Below are 15477 nucleotides of genomic sequence, written 5' to 3' on the forward strand. Positions count from 1 at the left end.
GGTGTTGGCGTGCGAGCCGAAGGCGAGGTTTTTCCACTCGTGTGGTTGGCCAGTCCTCGCCTTCGGCCCGGACACCAACACAACACGAGTGAAAAGAACCCCATCGCAACAGTCCGGGACAAGATTTTTTTGTAGTGATTTTCAAATTTTAGAGTTTAAGAAGTCTGCAATACCAATTCCCAGACGAGAAATAGTGAGCAGTACAGAAAATCCTTTATATGAATTGAATACATTTTTTCTTTGAACTTAATGCAAATTTATATAATACTAATAATTTATTATCACTCCGGGATTGAAATTGACTCGACAACAATAGGAAGAAAAAATGGCATAATTATGGGGGGAGAATAAGGTAGAGTAGAACGGCCTTTTCCTACACTATTTGGCACGCTAATACGGCTGAACATAATTTCCAATTTCTTTCACAGAATACATGAAAATGCGATTTTATTCAAATAAAAAACCTTATTTGAAACGAATAAATTATTTATGATTTTAACAAATCATTTAAATTGGAATAAATAAATTATTTTCTTGAATTCAACAAAAATTTTTGTTGATTCAAATGACCCCTTTTTCCGAGTGTTGGATTCATTTTATTCCACAATCCAGCCCGTGTTGACGGAACTTGAGACTAATTGAATTCTGATTGATTTATGAACGCTACGCGTTCGTAAATCGCTGCTTACGGCCGTTATGATCAAAAATATCATTCGACATACGGCCTAAAAAAACTTTTTCCTAGCTTATATGATTGCAACCCTCGCCTTCGGCTTGGACTGCAAACTCATATCCGCCGCCCGTGTTACGGTTAGCGCGGTGTTGCCATATTGGAGCTCCATACGTGAATAAAAATCTACACTGCACACATTTTTCTCGAATTAAACACATTTATGCTCTAAAAAAAAAATTCGCTTATTTTATGAGACGCCAACTACGGCACGTCATAGAGATGTTGACGTTCCGAGTATGTCAACTGAAACGAACGACGTGGCACCAGCGCGGCTAAAATCCCACTATACGAGTCCACTGGCTCCGGGCGGCGAGGCGCCGCTTTTCCGTACCAGTCTCACTAAATTATTATTTTTCATAGTATTCATGGGGTTTTCAAGGGATAGGAATCTTACCAGTCCATTCTAGAGGGTTTGAACTAGGCATTGTAATTTTTACAAATTTTTTCATACATAATTTTGCATCCAACAAGAAAAAATCGAGAAAAGGCGGCGCTTTGCTCATTGAGCTAGTTCAGGAAGGTTAATTTGCTGAATTATATGTTTTCAGCCTATTTCCTATTGAAATTTCAGATCTCTTTGATTCCTCGTGTTCTCTTGAAACTAGGTTAAGAGTTTTCCTCCATGAAATAGGCTCTTGTTCCCTAGAGAAATCCGCTTTTCCCTTGGTATGAATTGAGGTCGTCTTGACAGGCGCCAAGTATTGAAGATAACTTCTTCGACGTGGTATTCTAACAGGGGACAGTCAGACAAATTTTGTTACTGATACACTACTGACATTACGCCGATACGAGTGTAATCGATACTTTTGATGGGCATCAAACAGCACCGAGTTGACTAACACACTGCACGGTAGTATGGATTGCGGTTTAAGAGACTTTTCAGTTTCGCTGGACCTAGGGCCCTCAGCTACAATTCATAATTCATTTAATTAGGCATTGGCTTACCCTTCGGTCTGGGCTGGGCTATTCACACCACAAAGCCTCATGTCATCGTTAATTGCAAATAATTTTACAACCATGCCATTATCAAGCCCTCTTAAACTTCTTTAGTCTATAATCCCAGAAGATAACAAAGAATATCGTATCTTGGAAATAGGTGGTCACTTTATTAATTAGTTTATCGTTCCCAATGTTTATTCAATCTACTGTTTATTCATTTATTGGATGGGTGCATCATAGTACATTCTATCTTATAATTTTATCCGAAGAGTAAATATTCCGTTACATATCCATCTATTCTTTATCAAATGTTTCGACAATTGTTTCTCCTTGAAATCATTTCGCTCATGTTCTGATAGTGGAAAGTTTGAGTCCTAACAGAACACTTTGTGAATGCATTCCCTATTGTTATTTTTGATGTTGTTGCGCTTGTCTACATGTTGAGAGTTGTGCCTCGTGTGATTCCACGATGAGATTATTTTAAGGGTGGTCCCGTTCCAAGTGACAATTTTCAGATTTGGATTGTTCGCTTGTTTTTCCTTTCCCTGATGTTGATATTTTCATTCTGAAGTGACAAAATATGATGAATTCGATTCGGATTGTTTATTAATTGTGTAATAGGAACATTTAGTTTGATCCCTTCGTTCATCACTTACTATGCATTTATTTTTATTTCATTTGTATACGGTTTGAGCCTAACTTTACAAGCGTCTCATATATGTCTGTTTTTTAGCAGAAAAAAGGAGAAAGATCCAACTGCACTGTGATAAAAATATTCTCATGTGAATTTAACTCCCGACCTCTGATGTTTTCTTTTTTAAACAGGTGGAGGAAATCCGCGAAATGATTGACAATATCCAAACGAACGTCGAGGAGGTGAAGAAGAAGCACAGCGCCATCCTTTCGGCGCCACAGACCGATGAGAGTAAGTTTTCCATCAACACTTGATATTTATTTGTCTCAGTAATCATTTTTTGTCTTCGCTCCGTGTCCGTGAATCTCTGCCTACGGCCATCATGACAGAAAATATTGTTCGTCATACGGTCAAAAAAAACTTTCCTGATGAGTATGATTGCAGCCATCACCTTCGGCTCGTGCTGCAAACCTCATATTCGCCAGAAAAGTTTTTTTCGGCCTAATGACTAAATATACTATTTTTCTATGATCGGATGGACAGTGATGTTCTGTCAATTGTCATAAGGAATAGTCTCGGGATCGTGCAACTTCAGCGATAACTTTAGTGGGAAGAAAAATGACGTATTAGTAATTGTTCTTGCTCCAATTGCCTCAGTGGTGCATCACGTGTACGTGTATCCCACAATTCAACGCGTAGTTTCCTTTTAGATCATAATACATAGTGGTGGGCATAGTTCCCAGTGGATTGTCTAGGTAACCATTTTGGTTTTCCATTCCAGATGAAGACATCAATTTTATCATCAAAAGAAACAAGCAACCGTCATTCAATAGATTTTTCTTAATCTATTTCAACTTATTCTAAATGTAGAGTGCAAATCAGTAGCAAAGAGGCAAAACATATTAAACCTGGATGGTCACCCTATGAGGAAAACCCCGCCGCGTGTCGTTTTTTCTTAATTACAATTGAATGGCGAACCGGAAAAGTAAAAAAAAATTGACTTTGTCGATTGAAGTGTCTAAAAAAACATAGTAATTTTTAGAACAACATATTTCCCAAAATTCCTGAAGAAAAAAAATTATTTCGGACAGATGAATTATTTTTTCTCATATTATTATAAATGAAATTGCACAGGACGCGACGTTGCTGGAAACTCGCTAAACGCTTATCCGCTTAAGGTATTCCCGATTTTTAAAAAAACGCAGTTTTTATTAATTTTTACTGTTTTTTGACTTACGTGGAATGATAAGGAGTGGATATCAATGTCTCCCCGTTCGCTCTAGTTTGTCCTGAAAATGAATTTTTCTAAAAACAATATCTCATCGAGTTCAGTACTTTCCTTTTTATTGAGTACGTCCACTTCCTTCTTCGCAAATCACTGCATTTGATAGAACTCATGAAAATCCCTAATCATACAATGAGGGAAAAGAACACATGCTTCCAAAGAAAGAAGTCTTGCTTGATCCAACCAAATGTAAAATTGCAACAAGTTAATTTACTGAATGAAGGGTATCAGTTTCTGACGTTCTTGAGTGAACATCAGGAGTTTAATTTAAAAATATCTAAGTATCTTTTACATGGTCTCTCCCAACAATTCTCTAATTCATTTTCTCTTATACATTTCACTCTTATCATTATTTATTCACCATTACTGAGCTTGCGGTCGTGGGCACAGCAGTGGGAATTTAGCACCAGGTGTGCTAACCTCAGAGCTTATGAAGGATTAGCCTGAATAATGAAAGAGGAGAAAAAATTCATGTTCTTCCGGTGAATTCTCAACTTTTAATTTTTTTTCAATCTTTCACAGAAGTGAAACGCGAGAGAACAAGGGAAATGTAAATAGTTTTCTTCTCGGCGTGATACCACTTAGAGACTTGACGTTCATGCATCTCGTTCTTCAGATGTTGAAATCCACGAGGCAATCTGAAAATCTCTTGTACTTTGCTGGCAATTTTCAAATTGGATACTTCAATTTATTCTTACCTTTGAATCGAATATAGAAACAAGTGATAAATGTGAAATTTGAGGTACTGAAATATTTAAATCTTCAGAGTAGAAATCATCAGAGATGAGAACGATGTCTTCTTTCATTTTTCAACGCAATTAGTTTCTAAAACTTGGATAAGAAATGGTAACTTGACAAGTTTTTCAAATTTTTTTTTGTTGAAAATTGATCATTGAATGCATCTAGGAATTCAAAAATGATTTCATCTTACCGCTCAAACCACAAAAAAAAACAATTTATTTTCGACCGCTAGCAGGAAAATCACGTACTGCCCAATTTGACACGGAATACCTCATATTTAAGTGGTTAATAAAATATGAATAAAATATAAAATATGTGGTTAATAGAGAAGGGGTTAATAAAATATAAAATATGAAGTGGTGAATGAAATATGATATAGCTGAGAGAATATCCTGAAGGGTATTCTGAAGTGCAAAATGGTATTTAAAATTTCCTTTTAGGAAGCACCCCCTTTTGTGATAATCACTATAACTCAGTCCCATACTGATTCAAGCAGAATGTGGCATTTATTTCTTTTTCGGCTTCTTTTTTTCCAAGGGTGGTTTGTGTTGATATCGAACACCTTGAGATAAATCACACTGATAATGTCCTAATCTAACGTGCAGGCCTCGTAAGATCCCTCTCAGTTGGTTCAAACCTTAATTCTCCGATCATTCAATCTTTCTCATATCTCTCCAATTCCTTCTGGATCAAATTCCCTCGTTAAACGCAATTTCCCCTCGTTTTCTCCGCCTCTCTCGTTCCCGCCGAACTTCAGAAGTTATCAAATAAACTAGCAATGAATCAAATAAATATCACTTTAGAGCCCAATATACGGAAAATGAGGGAGCGGCGTACTTTATTGCATTTCAAGGAGTAGATACGGCGAAATGGGTAGCTCCAGGGCTGAATCGAATGCTAGAATTTCAAGAGAGAATATCGTATTATATGAATCATCGAGCACATGCAGAGCAACTTCCCTCTTCTTTTCCGTGTCGGCAACATTATCTTGCTTTTTTCGATTTTAACCCATTGCTGCCTGTCATGGTACCAGCTTTTCACTGTTTTGTACACTGATAGACTGATTCATTTATTCCAAACGAGATTCGTTAACTATTAACGAATGGTAGAGTTGAATATGACCAAATGAATATTCGTTAATAGTTAACGAATGGTTCACTTGAATGGCGAATGTCAAGTCAAATAAGGCTCCTCAAATATACATTCGTTAACTATTAACGAATGAACATTTGGTGAGACCGAATAGACCTGAACCTCCAACCAAAACCCATTCTGGTAACAATAACTAATCCATTCTATCAGTGTATCTTGCCGAAGATCCAGAAGGTGTTTGGTCCTTTTACTTGTGGCATTTGATCACTTTGAGTAGGATATGTATTCAATATCGCATCCTTAGAGATCCGTGGCCTAAATGAAAAAAACTTGATTTATATTTTAAAATACATGACATAAATAAGAGTGTAAATGATTAATCAGATTTTTCACGTTGCGTGTCACATGTGGGATCACACACAGATTTTGGAATTCCCCTCGGCACGAACAGAAGTTGTGGATGAAATTGACTGAAAGTTCATATATTTACCTCCTATTTTGTTTTCCAGGAAATGAGTAAATTATATTGAGCAGAACACGGAAAAGTTGAATTTCAATGGGAGAGAGGTACATTGAAGTAGCTCCACACTTAAGAGGCTATTTTTCAATTATAAATATTTAAAAAACATTTCAAACATTTACCTGAAAACTGGATGAGATTCAATTGTCGTTTTTATTTTTATAAATAATAATGTTCTGAAACTCAAGATATTCAATAGGCAAGGGATATCGACGAATAGTTCAAATCAAAGATTAAAATCCGAATTTTTTACTAAATGGGTAAAAAAATTGATACAAAATATTGACATTTGTTGAACTATGAGTTATTGTTTAGTTTTTTAAAATTATTATCAATATCTGTCCGAAATCGACGTGAACTGGGAATAAAAATGGGCGTCACAAAAACGGTTATGGTTACGGCGCTCATGATTGTACGGTGTTGCCACGAGTATTTTCAAGCGAGTCAAGTGAAATAGTACATTACGTTACAAGTGTGAAAAAGGGGGAATGTTAATACGAGTGGGGTAATGTTTTTAGAGAGAGTCGTAGGACACGCACGGCCGAGCGATAGACGAGACGAGACAAGCCGAGGGGGCACCTCCCGATAAAGCTCTTTCAAATTGAACAGTATATACTCGACTCTAGAATCAGTTTTCATAGAAAGAAAGAACAGAAATACCTTCAATGGCGATCTACTTGTAGTCTTTGTGACCGACATTCATTCTCCTAAAGTATTTCGTAGAGTGTAGACATTCCTTTCTCGTGCGATACTGATTCATGAGTATCAGAAGGTCACTGGTACCTCGAAATTTTCAAACAAATTTCCTGTAAAAAGTTATCAATATTTTTCAAAACCAAAGCATATAGATCTGCATCATAAAAAAAACGATACAACGAACAGTTAGAGATTATCTTTTTCTCTCGAAATGTCAGTCGTCCAAAGTGTATTCGAGGCCGTCAGACTGTTTTATTTGGAAAATCCTGACAAATGAAGATATCTACTGTTGAATTTCCGTCGAAAATAATCTACCATAGAGTAAAATGAATGAATCTCAAGAACAACCCGGAGGAAAAAACATCCCCGGAAAAAAATTAAAATAGTCTGGGTGTTAACACGTGATCGCTGCGTGGAGTTATCTTTCCTTGGCCTTTTCCTTCCGTATATCTCATAAGATATATTGAATATTTCAGTAATTTCCCCTTCAACTGACGATACATGGTTTTAATAGTGTATCTAAAACCTCTTTAATCTGAAGCAGTTTTAATTTGTTTGGGCTGCTTTCCGCCTGGAAAATGCCACCAGAAAGTGATTCAATAGTAGTAACGAAGTTAGCGGGTTGGCCGGGTTTACATTTCACCTCGATTCAACCATTTTTATCCCTTGATAAAAGCCATCAGGGGGTCACGCACTTCCGTACGATATCACATTCAAAGGGATCAAATTTAGTAACACATAATGAGGTTGTTCGACTTTGATCAACAGCTGATTTCATGAAATTTCATTTTCATACTATTTCGAATCAAACTATGTTTATTGAAACTCCAAATGCAATTATAGTGCAGGGTTGATTTGTATTGACTTCTCAGCCTGTAGGGCGTACGTCATTTTTTTGTGGATGAGAGACAGACAATTTTTCACTCATGTTTATGAAATAAATATTTATGTTCCGAGGGTTTGGTGTCTACAAGTGAAATGATTGGTTGCACATTGCAGTAGGTGCTGAAAGGCAGTTTAACCTTCGGCATTTTGACAATATGGCACAATATGTGGAGTGTATGAAATCATGCACTGAATGTAACGGTTCATGCTTTGCATATCCCAACTAATGGATGGGAATTGGTACGTGTGCCACCCTACACACCCATTAAATGTGATTTCTACAGTCGTATATCATTGCACATTCTACTAATGGATGAATGATTTCCACTGGTGTCCCAAAAGTCGGGAGGAAAGAGGGTGAGAGTGCCGCTCGTTTGTTAATCAAATTTTGTAATTACAACATTCAGTGGTGGAAAATTTTCCCCCTAAGAGGTAGATGGCCATTTCTCAGTTTCACTTTAAGGGGAGTCTACTATGAGTTTTAAGAGTCGTGGGTTATTGGAGTGAGACTTTTCATACGTAGAAGATCGATTATATAGATCTGAAAACGAATAATTAGTGCAAAAAAAATGTTTCTATTGTTCGTTTGCCCGAAAACGCTTAAAATGCTAAAAACAGTCCAGGGCCTCAATTTTTGAGCTACAAAAGATTTTTTTTTTTTCAAATTTTTTGGAAAAATATATGGAACGACAATTACTAGCCAGTTTTTTTTTAATTCGACTCCTACACAGCTGATTTCGGTTTTTTTCATGTAAAAAAAAATTCACTATTTGTGTAAAGAAATACAAAAAAAGCAAATTTAGCCATGTAAGAGGCAAATTAAAAAAAACAGCTCGTAATTGTTATTCCGCTTATTTTACCGAAAATTTGGAAAAAAAAATCCTCCGTAGCCCAAAAATTGGAGGCCCTGGACTGTTTTTGGCATTTTAAGCCTTTTCGGACAAACGAACAATAAAAAAAAATTTTTTTTGCACTAATTATTCGTTTTCAGATCTATATAATCGATCTTCTACGTATGAAAAGTCACACTCCAATAATCCACGACTTTTAAAACTCACAGTAGTCTCCCCTTAACATTGACAAATGTTTATCCAAACTCATTTTTCAACGAACACTGAAAAACAAATTGACTTCTTTTCTGAACTGATTTTTTTCTTTATATTGATGAAAATTTAAAATTCAATAACTAGAGTTGATAAAGTTGATTATTCATAAAGTAAATGGACAACATACGCCGAATGTAATTCATTTTTTTTTTCTAATTATCAGAGATGTGAATCTCTCCAAAACATTGTCTACAGACTGTCGTCAGAAGTGGTAAAAAATGTTATGCAGCCACATAAAATTTTTTACGATTTGCTGATTACCCTGTAAATATCTTTCAGATGCAGGGCTTCAGATATTCATTGAGCGATTTTTCTATTACTGAAGAATTCGAGGAAGAAAAAAAAAAGTCCTCCGCGTTTGTCTTCAAACCTTTCAGCTACAGAAATATTCACAATATAATCCGTATTAAAAGTTCAGATTTGCCTTATATAACATGAAAATCTTGAGAATGATAGCAGAACTCAAGGTGTTTTAATTGCGGATTTGCGGGTGTTTTACAAATCGCAAACACTGCAAAATTCGATACAACATTACGCCAACTCTTGGCATACGATTACTAGGCTGATTCAGTGGAAAAGGGTTTGAGGTTTAAACGTGGTATTCAGCGGCGAGCGTACGGCGAGCCAGGTAGACTGGGTTCTTTGCTATTGATCCCCAGCCACAACTGGCAGCTCTGCCACCACCCTCTCCAGCCGTCAACCTTCCCCCATTCCTTCTCGTCCAACTTGACTCACTCTTCTCCTACTTTCCCCATTCCTATTTTTTCTCTCGGTCTCGTCGAATCTCACCGATTCACCACTTCACGAGTCTATTTCATTTCTCATCCTACCCAGGACAATTCACCACCTCGACCGTACTATTTACCAGACCCTTCACACTTCGTTGTTGTGTGTCTTCACCCAGTCATCTGTTGGGATCATTAATTTCCCCCTAATTTTTCTGGACATCTTTATATTACTTTGGCCTAGTATATGACAGCACTGATTGAATCGTTTTATTTAGAGAAGTATCAATGTGAGAATTGCGGGTAGCGAATAAAAGGAAATAACATTGCTGTGGATTGCCATGAAAATAGGACAAAAGAATAAATGATTGAATCGTGCTTCGATTTCCCGATTTTATTCAGAAAAAAATTTGAATCTTAAGTGACTCGATGCTATACATGCTGACACGAATTCAAATTTTTCATATGAATGAGCTCAATTTTTCCTACTGCAATAGTTCCCAACAAAATGTATGAATTCTATTCTACTACTTTGCAATGCTAATTTAAGGATGTTCTACACCCTTTCTGCAAAAATTCACGTTTTTTTAATTTTTCTGGCAAACTTATGATGGAATTGACGTGAAAAAATATAACGTTTTTGCGTTTTGTCATTATTTAATGACTGACGAAATTTTAAGGTGGTGCGAACATTTTCCTGCGTTTTCTCTAAACTTTTAAAAAGAATCACAAAACTGTAGAAAAAACGCATGAAAATTATCGCACCACTACGCAACTTCGTGAGCCATTAAAGAATGACAAACCACAAAATCGTTATATTTTTTCACGTCACTCCCATCGATAATTTGCCAGAAAAATGAAAACAACGTCAATTTTGGCTAAAAGGGTGTCGAACATCCTTAAGAAATTTCGATTATTTATTTTTGAGAGAATTGGAGAATGGGTTGAGCCCTCATAGATCGAATGCTCATAGATTATTATATTGTTTTAGGAATGGGGGCTTCTGAAAGAAATTATCAGAACACTATTTTGTGCATCATGTGTACAGGAGAAGAAATTTCTGTTTCCATTAAAAACCTAGGTCTTTCAAAACTCTGTCGTACAAAAAAAAATCCAGAAAAATGAATCTTCTCACATTCTTTTAGAAACACCTAGCTATTTTACATGCATGGTGAAAATTTTATATAAAAAAATAAAATTAACTGTGGATGAGTAAAAAAAATCGCTGTAGTGCAACAATTGAAGGCCCTGGACAATAAACAATAAACAATGAATTTGTTATACTAATTATTCGTTTTTATGCATATATAATCCATTTACAATGCATGAAAAATCCTACTCCCATAGTCCGCGACTTTAAAAACTCATAGTAATCGCCCCTTAAATAAAGAAGCTCCTTCAGGATCTCCACGAGGACAGGTTCCTTGTTGCAGTGAATATTTTCTGGTCAAAAATAAATTTACTCACATTTATAAATCTTTTGTTGTTCAAAGTAGGTCACCTTACCCGTAAACTCAAATAATTTTGATTTAACGTTCGATTACTCCAGAACGTTATCGTTTAAGAATACAAAGGTGTGTTGTTAACTTAGAAAACCTAACAGTACTTTATCCAAGAAGATTTCTCGCTGGAAATAGGGCGGTTTTTGGTACTGCATTTTAAGGATTTTTCTTCTGAAATCCAGTAATCAGTTTCTTATTCATAGCACAATGCCTTCTAGACCCATGAATTTATTGAAATCACTGAACTGATTCTGGAAACTACCAGAGACTGTTCTCTGTCTACGTGGCTATAAGAAAGGTTTTATGATATTGTCATCTCTTAGAAGTGCTCATTTTCGTTCTCTTCTTTCTTTCAAAAATGTTTCCAAGCTATCCAATCCCGAATATAGGAGGAAAGCGTAATTGTATTCACTCAATCATTGTATTCTTTCGTTGCTCATTCATTGTACAGTACCCCGACAATCGTGGATTTTTGCTGATTCCTCTTCGCAAAATCTCAGTCTCTTACGTGAGACCGATGCAAAGCTAAACTGCCAAGGATATTCACAAACCCCCGAACATTCATTGAGAGAGGAAAGACATCGCAGGCAAAAAGTCCTGGGGCGAATAAAGCAGTCCAATGTGATTGCAGGTTGAGGAAAGGCACAGGGGGTACACTTCTATACCGCAACAGCTCAACCCATACCACCAGCCTTTTTGGTCTTCCTTCCTTGTATTTTCCCTTGTTGACTTCCTATCTTCAGCCCGATACCACTATTAACTGCTACTCGTGTCATCTTTTCTTGTATTGTCTCTATGTTGCTGGTCGTTCCACCGTCGCCCAGCGAAGGAGAAAAAAAAATACTTGAGGCGATTACGCCCCTCGCTTTGTATTCTTGTCGAGTAAGCATAAAACATAATGCCTTCTTCAGTTGAAGACTGTATAAGGTATAGCGAGGGTTCGAAAAATTGCCATCGTTCTGTATATCCACTTGCCGCGTTCCGTATATCCACTTGCATATCAAATCCACTTGCCCCGGAAAACTCGAAAATCTAACCCTTTGGCTGGGGCCAAAAAAAACGGTTTCTCAGTTTTCACTTTTTCCACATACTTTTGACAGTTCTGACTAGCCCGGCGCTTAAATAGTTGGAATCAACGTTCACCCGGCTAAAAAATTCGATTTTGGCGAAAAATCCAAGATCTGACACTTTGACCCTTGTGACCCTTGGACCGACTTTCCCCCCGGAAAAATCCAAGATCCGACACTTTGGCCTCCGGTGAAAAATTTTTTTTTTCATTTTTCACTTTTTCCACATACTTTTGATAGTTCTGAATAGCCCGTCGCTTAAATAGTTGGAATCAACGTTCACCCGGCTAAAAAATTCGATTTTGGCGAAAATCCACTTGCCCCGGAAAACCCGAAAATCAGACCCTTTGGCTGGGGCCAAAAAACACGGTTTTTCAGTTTTCACGTTTTCCACATAGTTTTGACAGTTCTGACCTGCCCGGCGCTTAAATAGTTGGAATCAACGTTCACCCGGCTAAAAAATTCGATTTTGGCGAAAAATCCAAGATCTGACACTTTGACACTTGTGACCCTTGTGACCCTTGGACCGACTTTCCCCCCGGAAAAATCCAAGATCCGACACTTTGGCCTCCGGTGAAAAAATTTTTTTTTCATTTTTCACTTTTACCACATACTTTTGATAGTTCTGAATAGCCCGTCGCTTAAATAGTTGGAATCAACGCTCACCCGGCTAAAAAATTCAATTTTGGCGAAAGTCGACTTTCCTCCTGGCAAAAACGAAAATCTAACCCTTATAGAAAGCTAATCACCTATTTTATTCTTAAAAATTTTATTCTTCTCTCCTCCCTTGAATTTTGATCAATTCGGATTATCAACCCTCCCAAATTGAAAGAATCTGCACATATCTAGAATGATACGTTTTTCAATGCCGTCCTCGGAATACGATAAATCGAGTGGCATCGAAGTAAAATCGTTACATGTTCGGATCCTTTTTTTCACGACAAGAAGGAATGGTTTCGCGTATAGTGATGTGGAGTAGGCCGTTCGTGGCACTGTGTCTGTAGCGTCTAAGATGGTAGGGATGGGCACAAGGGGCTGATTTAGGGTGGATTAAGTGGGTCATAGAGGAGCTAGAAGGGGGAATATAAAAAGAAAAAGGAATTTTTCGAATAAGCCGCACAAGGTTTTCCTTCTGGCTTCCCTGTGGATTTGTTCATATCGCTAGTGGGCGAACAACGCGAGGATATAGATGCTGGAAAAAAAAGAAGCCCCATTGGGATTACCTATCCCAGAAGAAACTTACTATAAACACTTAAACTCATGAGAGCATCTTACTTTGCTTCGCGATACCAGAAGGAATATTTCAATGGAAACAGCTTTCCTCATTGAACTTGATGAAATAATTCACAATTTTTTGTACTACCTGTACGTGTGTAAAGTGAATTTTGAGTGCGTAAAGTGAAGCTTTACACACGACCTTGAACTTTACGCACACTGTGCGTAAAACAACCACATTACACATACTAAACGGTTTCGAAAAGTGAACTTTTGAAGCAGGTAGTACAAAAAATTGTGAATTATTTCATCAAGTTCAATGAGGAAAGCTGTTTCCATTGAAACAGTAAAGACCCCCACTACAGTTCCGAACAGTGAACTCAGCAGGTATTACAAAAAATAGAATTTGTCACGCGTACGTGCGAAAAAGTGGTTCTTTACGCACTTGTAACACAATATACTATAAAATAACCGAGTAAGAAGTACATTTTCCAGTTTGATTAAACACAAAATGTCTAGCGCTCATTGGAAAATCAATTACAAACTTATCCGGTGATTGTCGGAAATGTCGAAAATTGATTTTGGTCACTTCCAACTGGATTCCACTAGATTTCCGGTTTCTCTTCCCTAAAATAGATTTCCGTATTTCTGATTCTGATTGACCAGAATGTACTAAATTGCCATTAGATAAGGGCGAATCATTATTCTTGGTTTCATTCTGGTACTGTGGAGCTAAATATAATATGGTGTGAATTGTGATGAAAGGTTACGTGTTTCACTAGAGGTGAAACATTAAATGTTCAATACAAGTCGATTTGCCCCTGAGACTATGGACGAGTGGATTGACTTGATTCCGGGCAATTTCAAGAAGATACACAGAAAAAAAAAAGTTCTAGTTCACCCCGATACATCCACAAAACTTTGGCTCCGGATGAAAAAAAAAAATCTGACCTTTTGAAAATTTGAAAAAAAAAAACTTTTTCAGTTTTCATTTTTTCCACATACTTTTGACAGTTCTGACTAGCCCGGCGCTTAAATAGTTGGAGTCAACGTTCACCCGGCTAAAAAATTCGATTTTGGCGAAAATCCACTTGCCCCGGAAAACCCGAAAATCTGACCCTTTGGCTAGGGCCAAAAAAAACCGTTTCTCAGTTTTCACTTTTTCCATATACTTTTGACAGTTCTGACTAGCCCGGCGCTTAAATAGTTGGAATCAACGTTCATCCGGCTAAAAAATTAGATTTTCGCGAAAAATCCAAGATCTTAATCTCGCGGATGTGCTTGTGTATTCTCAGAGATAAAATATGCTCAATTAAATTTTTATTTATTTTATTAATGAATAACAATAATGATAATAACAATAACATTAATAAATAAATAGATATTTGGTGTTTTTTTTTCTCAAGATCATTTGCGTATAAGTTTGATACTCCTCCGCATCATCATCCCTCCCTTCTGTACATTTGCGAAGGGCTGACTGTTAATTAAATTCATTAATTAAATTAAATTCAATAAATTAAATTAATTCAATTTATTTTAATTATAGTATAATGATCCTTTTTAAAGATTGAAAATAATTATTGATAATAGTTGATAAAACTTAATTTGAATAGCATAATAATAGTTAATTAAATTATCCGAAAAACTTATTAAAATCAGTGTCAGGTGGACCGGATCTGAATTTGATCATTTTCTCTTCAATTGACCCCGCTCAAATGCCGATCAAAGACATCAAATCGGAATTTGATCAAATTGGTGTCAGGCAGCCGACCTCAGGGTGAGATCGTGCCTACCTGATCAGAACTTTATCTGAATCATCCTGCAGTTTTTCGGATCCGATCTACTGGATCAAAACTTGATCAGGTTCTCATCAGACATCATCTGATCATGTCTACCTGATCAGAACTTGGTCTGAACCCGCCTGCATTTTTTCGGATCCAATCTGCTAGATCAGAACTTGGTCAGGTTCTCATCAGGAATCACCGGAACAGTCGAACCTTACAAAAACCGGATCAAGTTCTGATCGTCCTTCAGGTGAGCCTGAAGCAATTTCCACTCGGGAAGTCCGGCGCGGTCCCAGCGGAGGAACGGGCCTCAAAGTTCGGCAGCCCGGTCGCCGGGCTTGGACCGATTTCGGCCCGTTCGTTTTTTCCTACCTGGGGCGGAGAGATTTCTACACAGGAAGATCAGGAAAAGTGGAATGTTTGCTACCGACTAAAAATTCTAATATCTCTGTTTATAAATAAAGATATCAAGATTTAAGAGGTAATAGAAGTTACCGTCGAAGTAGATACTGGATTTCAAGTTCATTCGTCGTCAGACGACTATACAGCAAAA

General features: G+C 37.0%; 1 protein-coding gene across 6 annotated transcripts in view; it reads left to right on the forward strand.

The window, feature by feature from the left end:
- The window catches only part of LOC107044131 (syntaxin-1A), a 66949-nt gene that overhangs the window by 17509 nt on the left and 33963 nt on the right, over positions 1–15477 (forward strand). For all 6 annotated transcript variants that reach the window (XR_001461300.1, XM_015265900.1, XM_015265901.1 and 3 more), the window contains exon 3: positions 2498–2597. Coding sequence is in view for 5 of the 6 variants with exons in the window: in XM_015265900.1 (XP_015121386.1) it covers positions 2498–2597 (100 nt within the window). In the remaining variant the exon portion in view is untranslated. The remainder of the gene's footprint in view (positions 1–2497; positions 2598–15477) is intronic.

This window comes from Diachasma alloeum, unplaced genomic scaffold (assembly GCF_001412515.2).
Source record: "Diachasma alloeum isolate Michigan unplaced genomic scaffold, Dall2.0 Dall_scaffold_00681, whole genome shotgun sequence".
Classification (NCBI taxonomy): Eukaryota; Metazoa; Arthropoda; class Insecta; order Hymenoptera; family Braconidae; genus Diachasma; species Diachasma alloeum.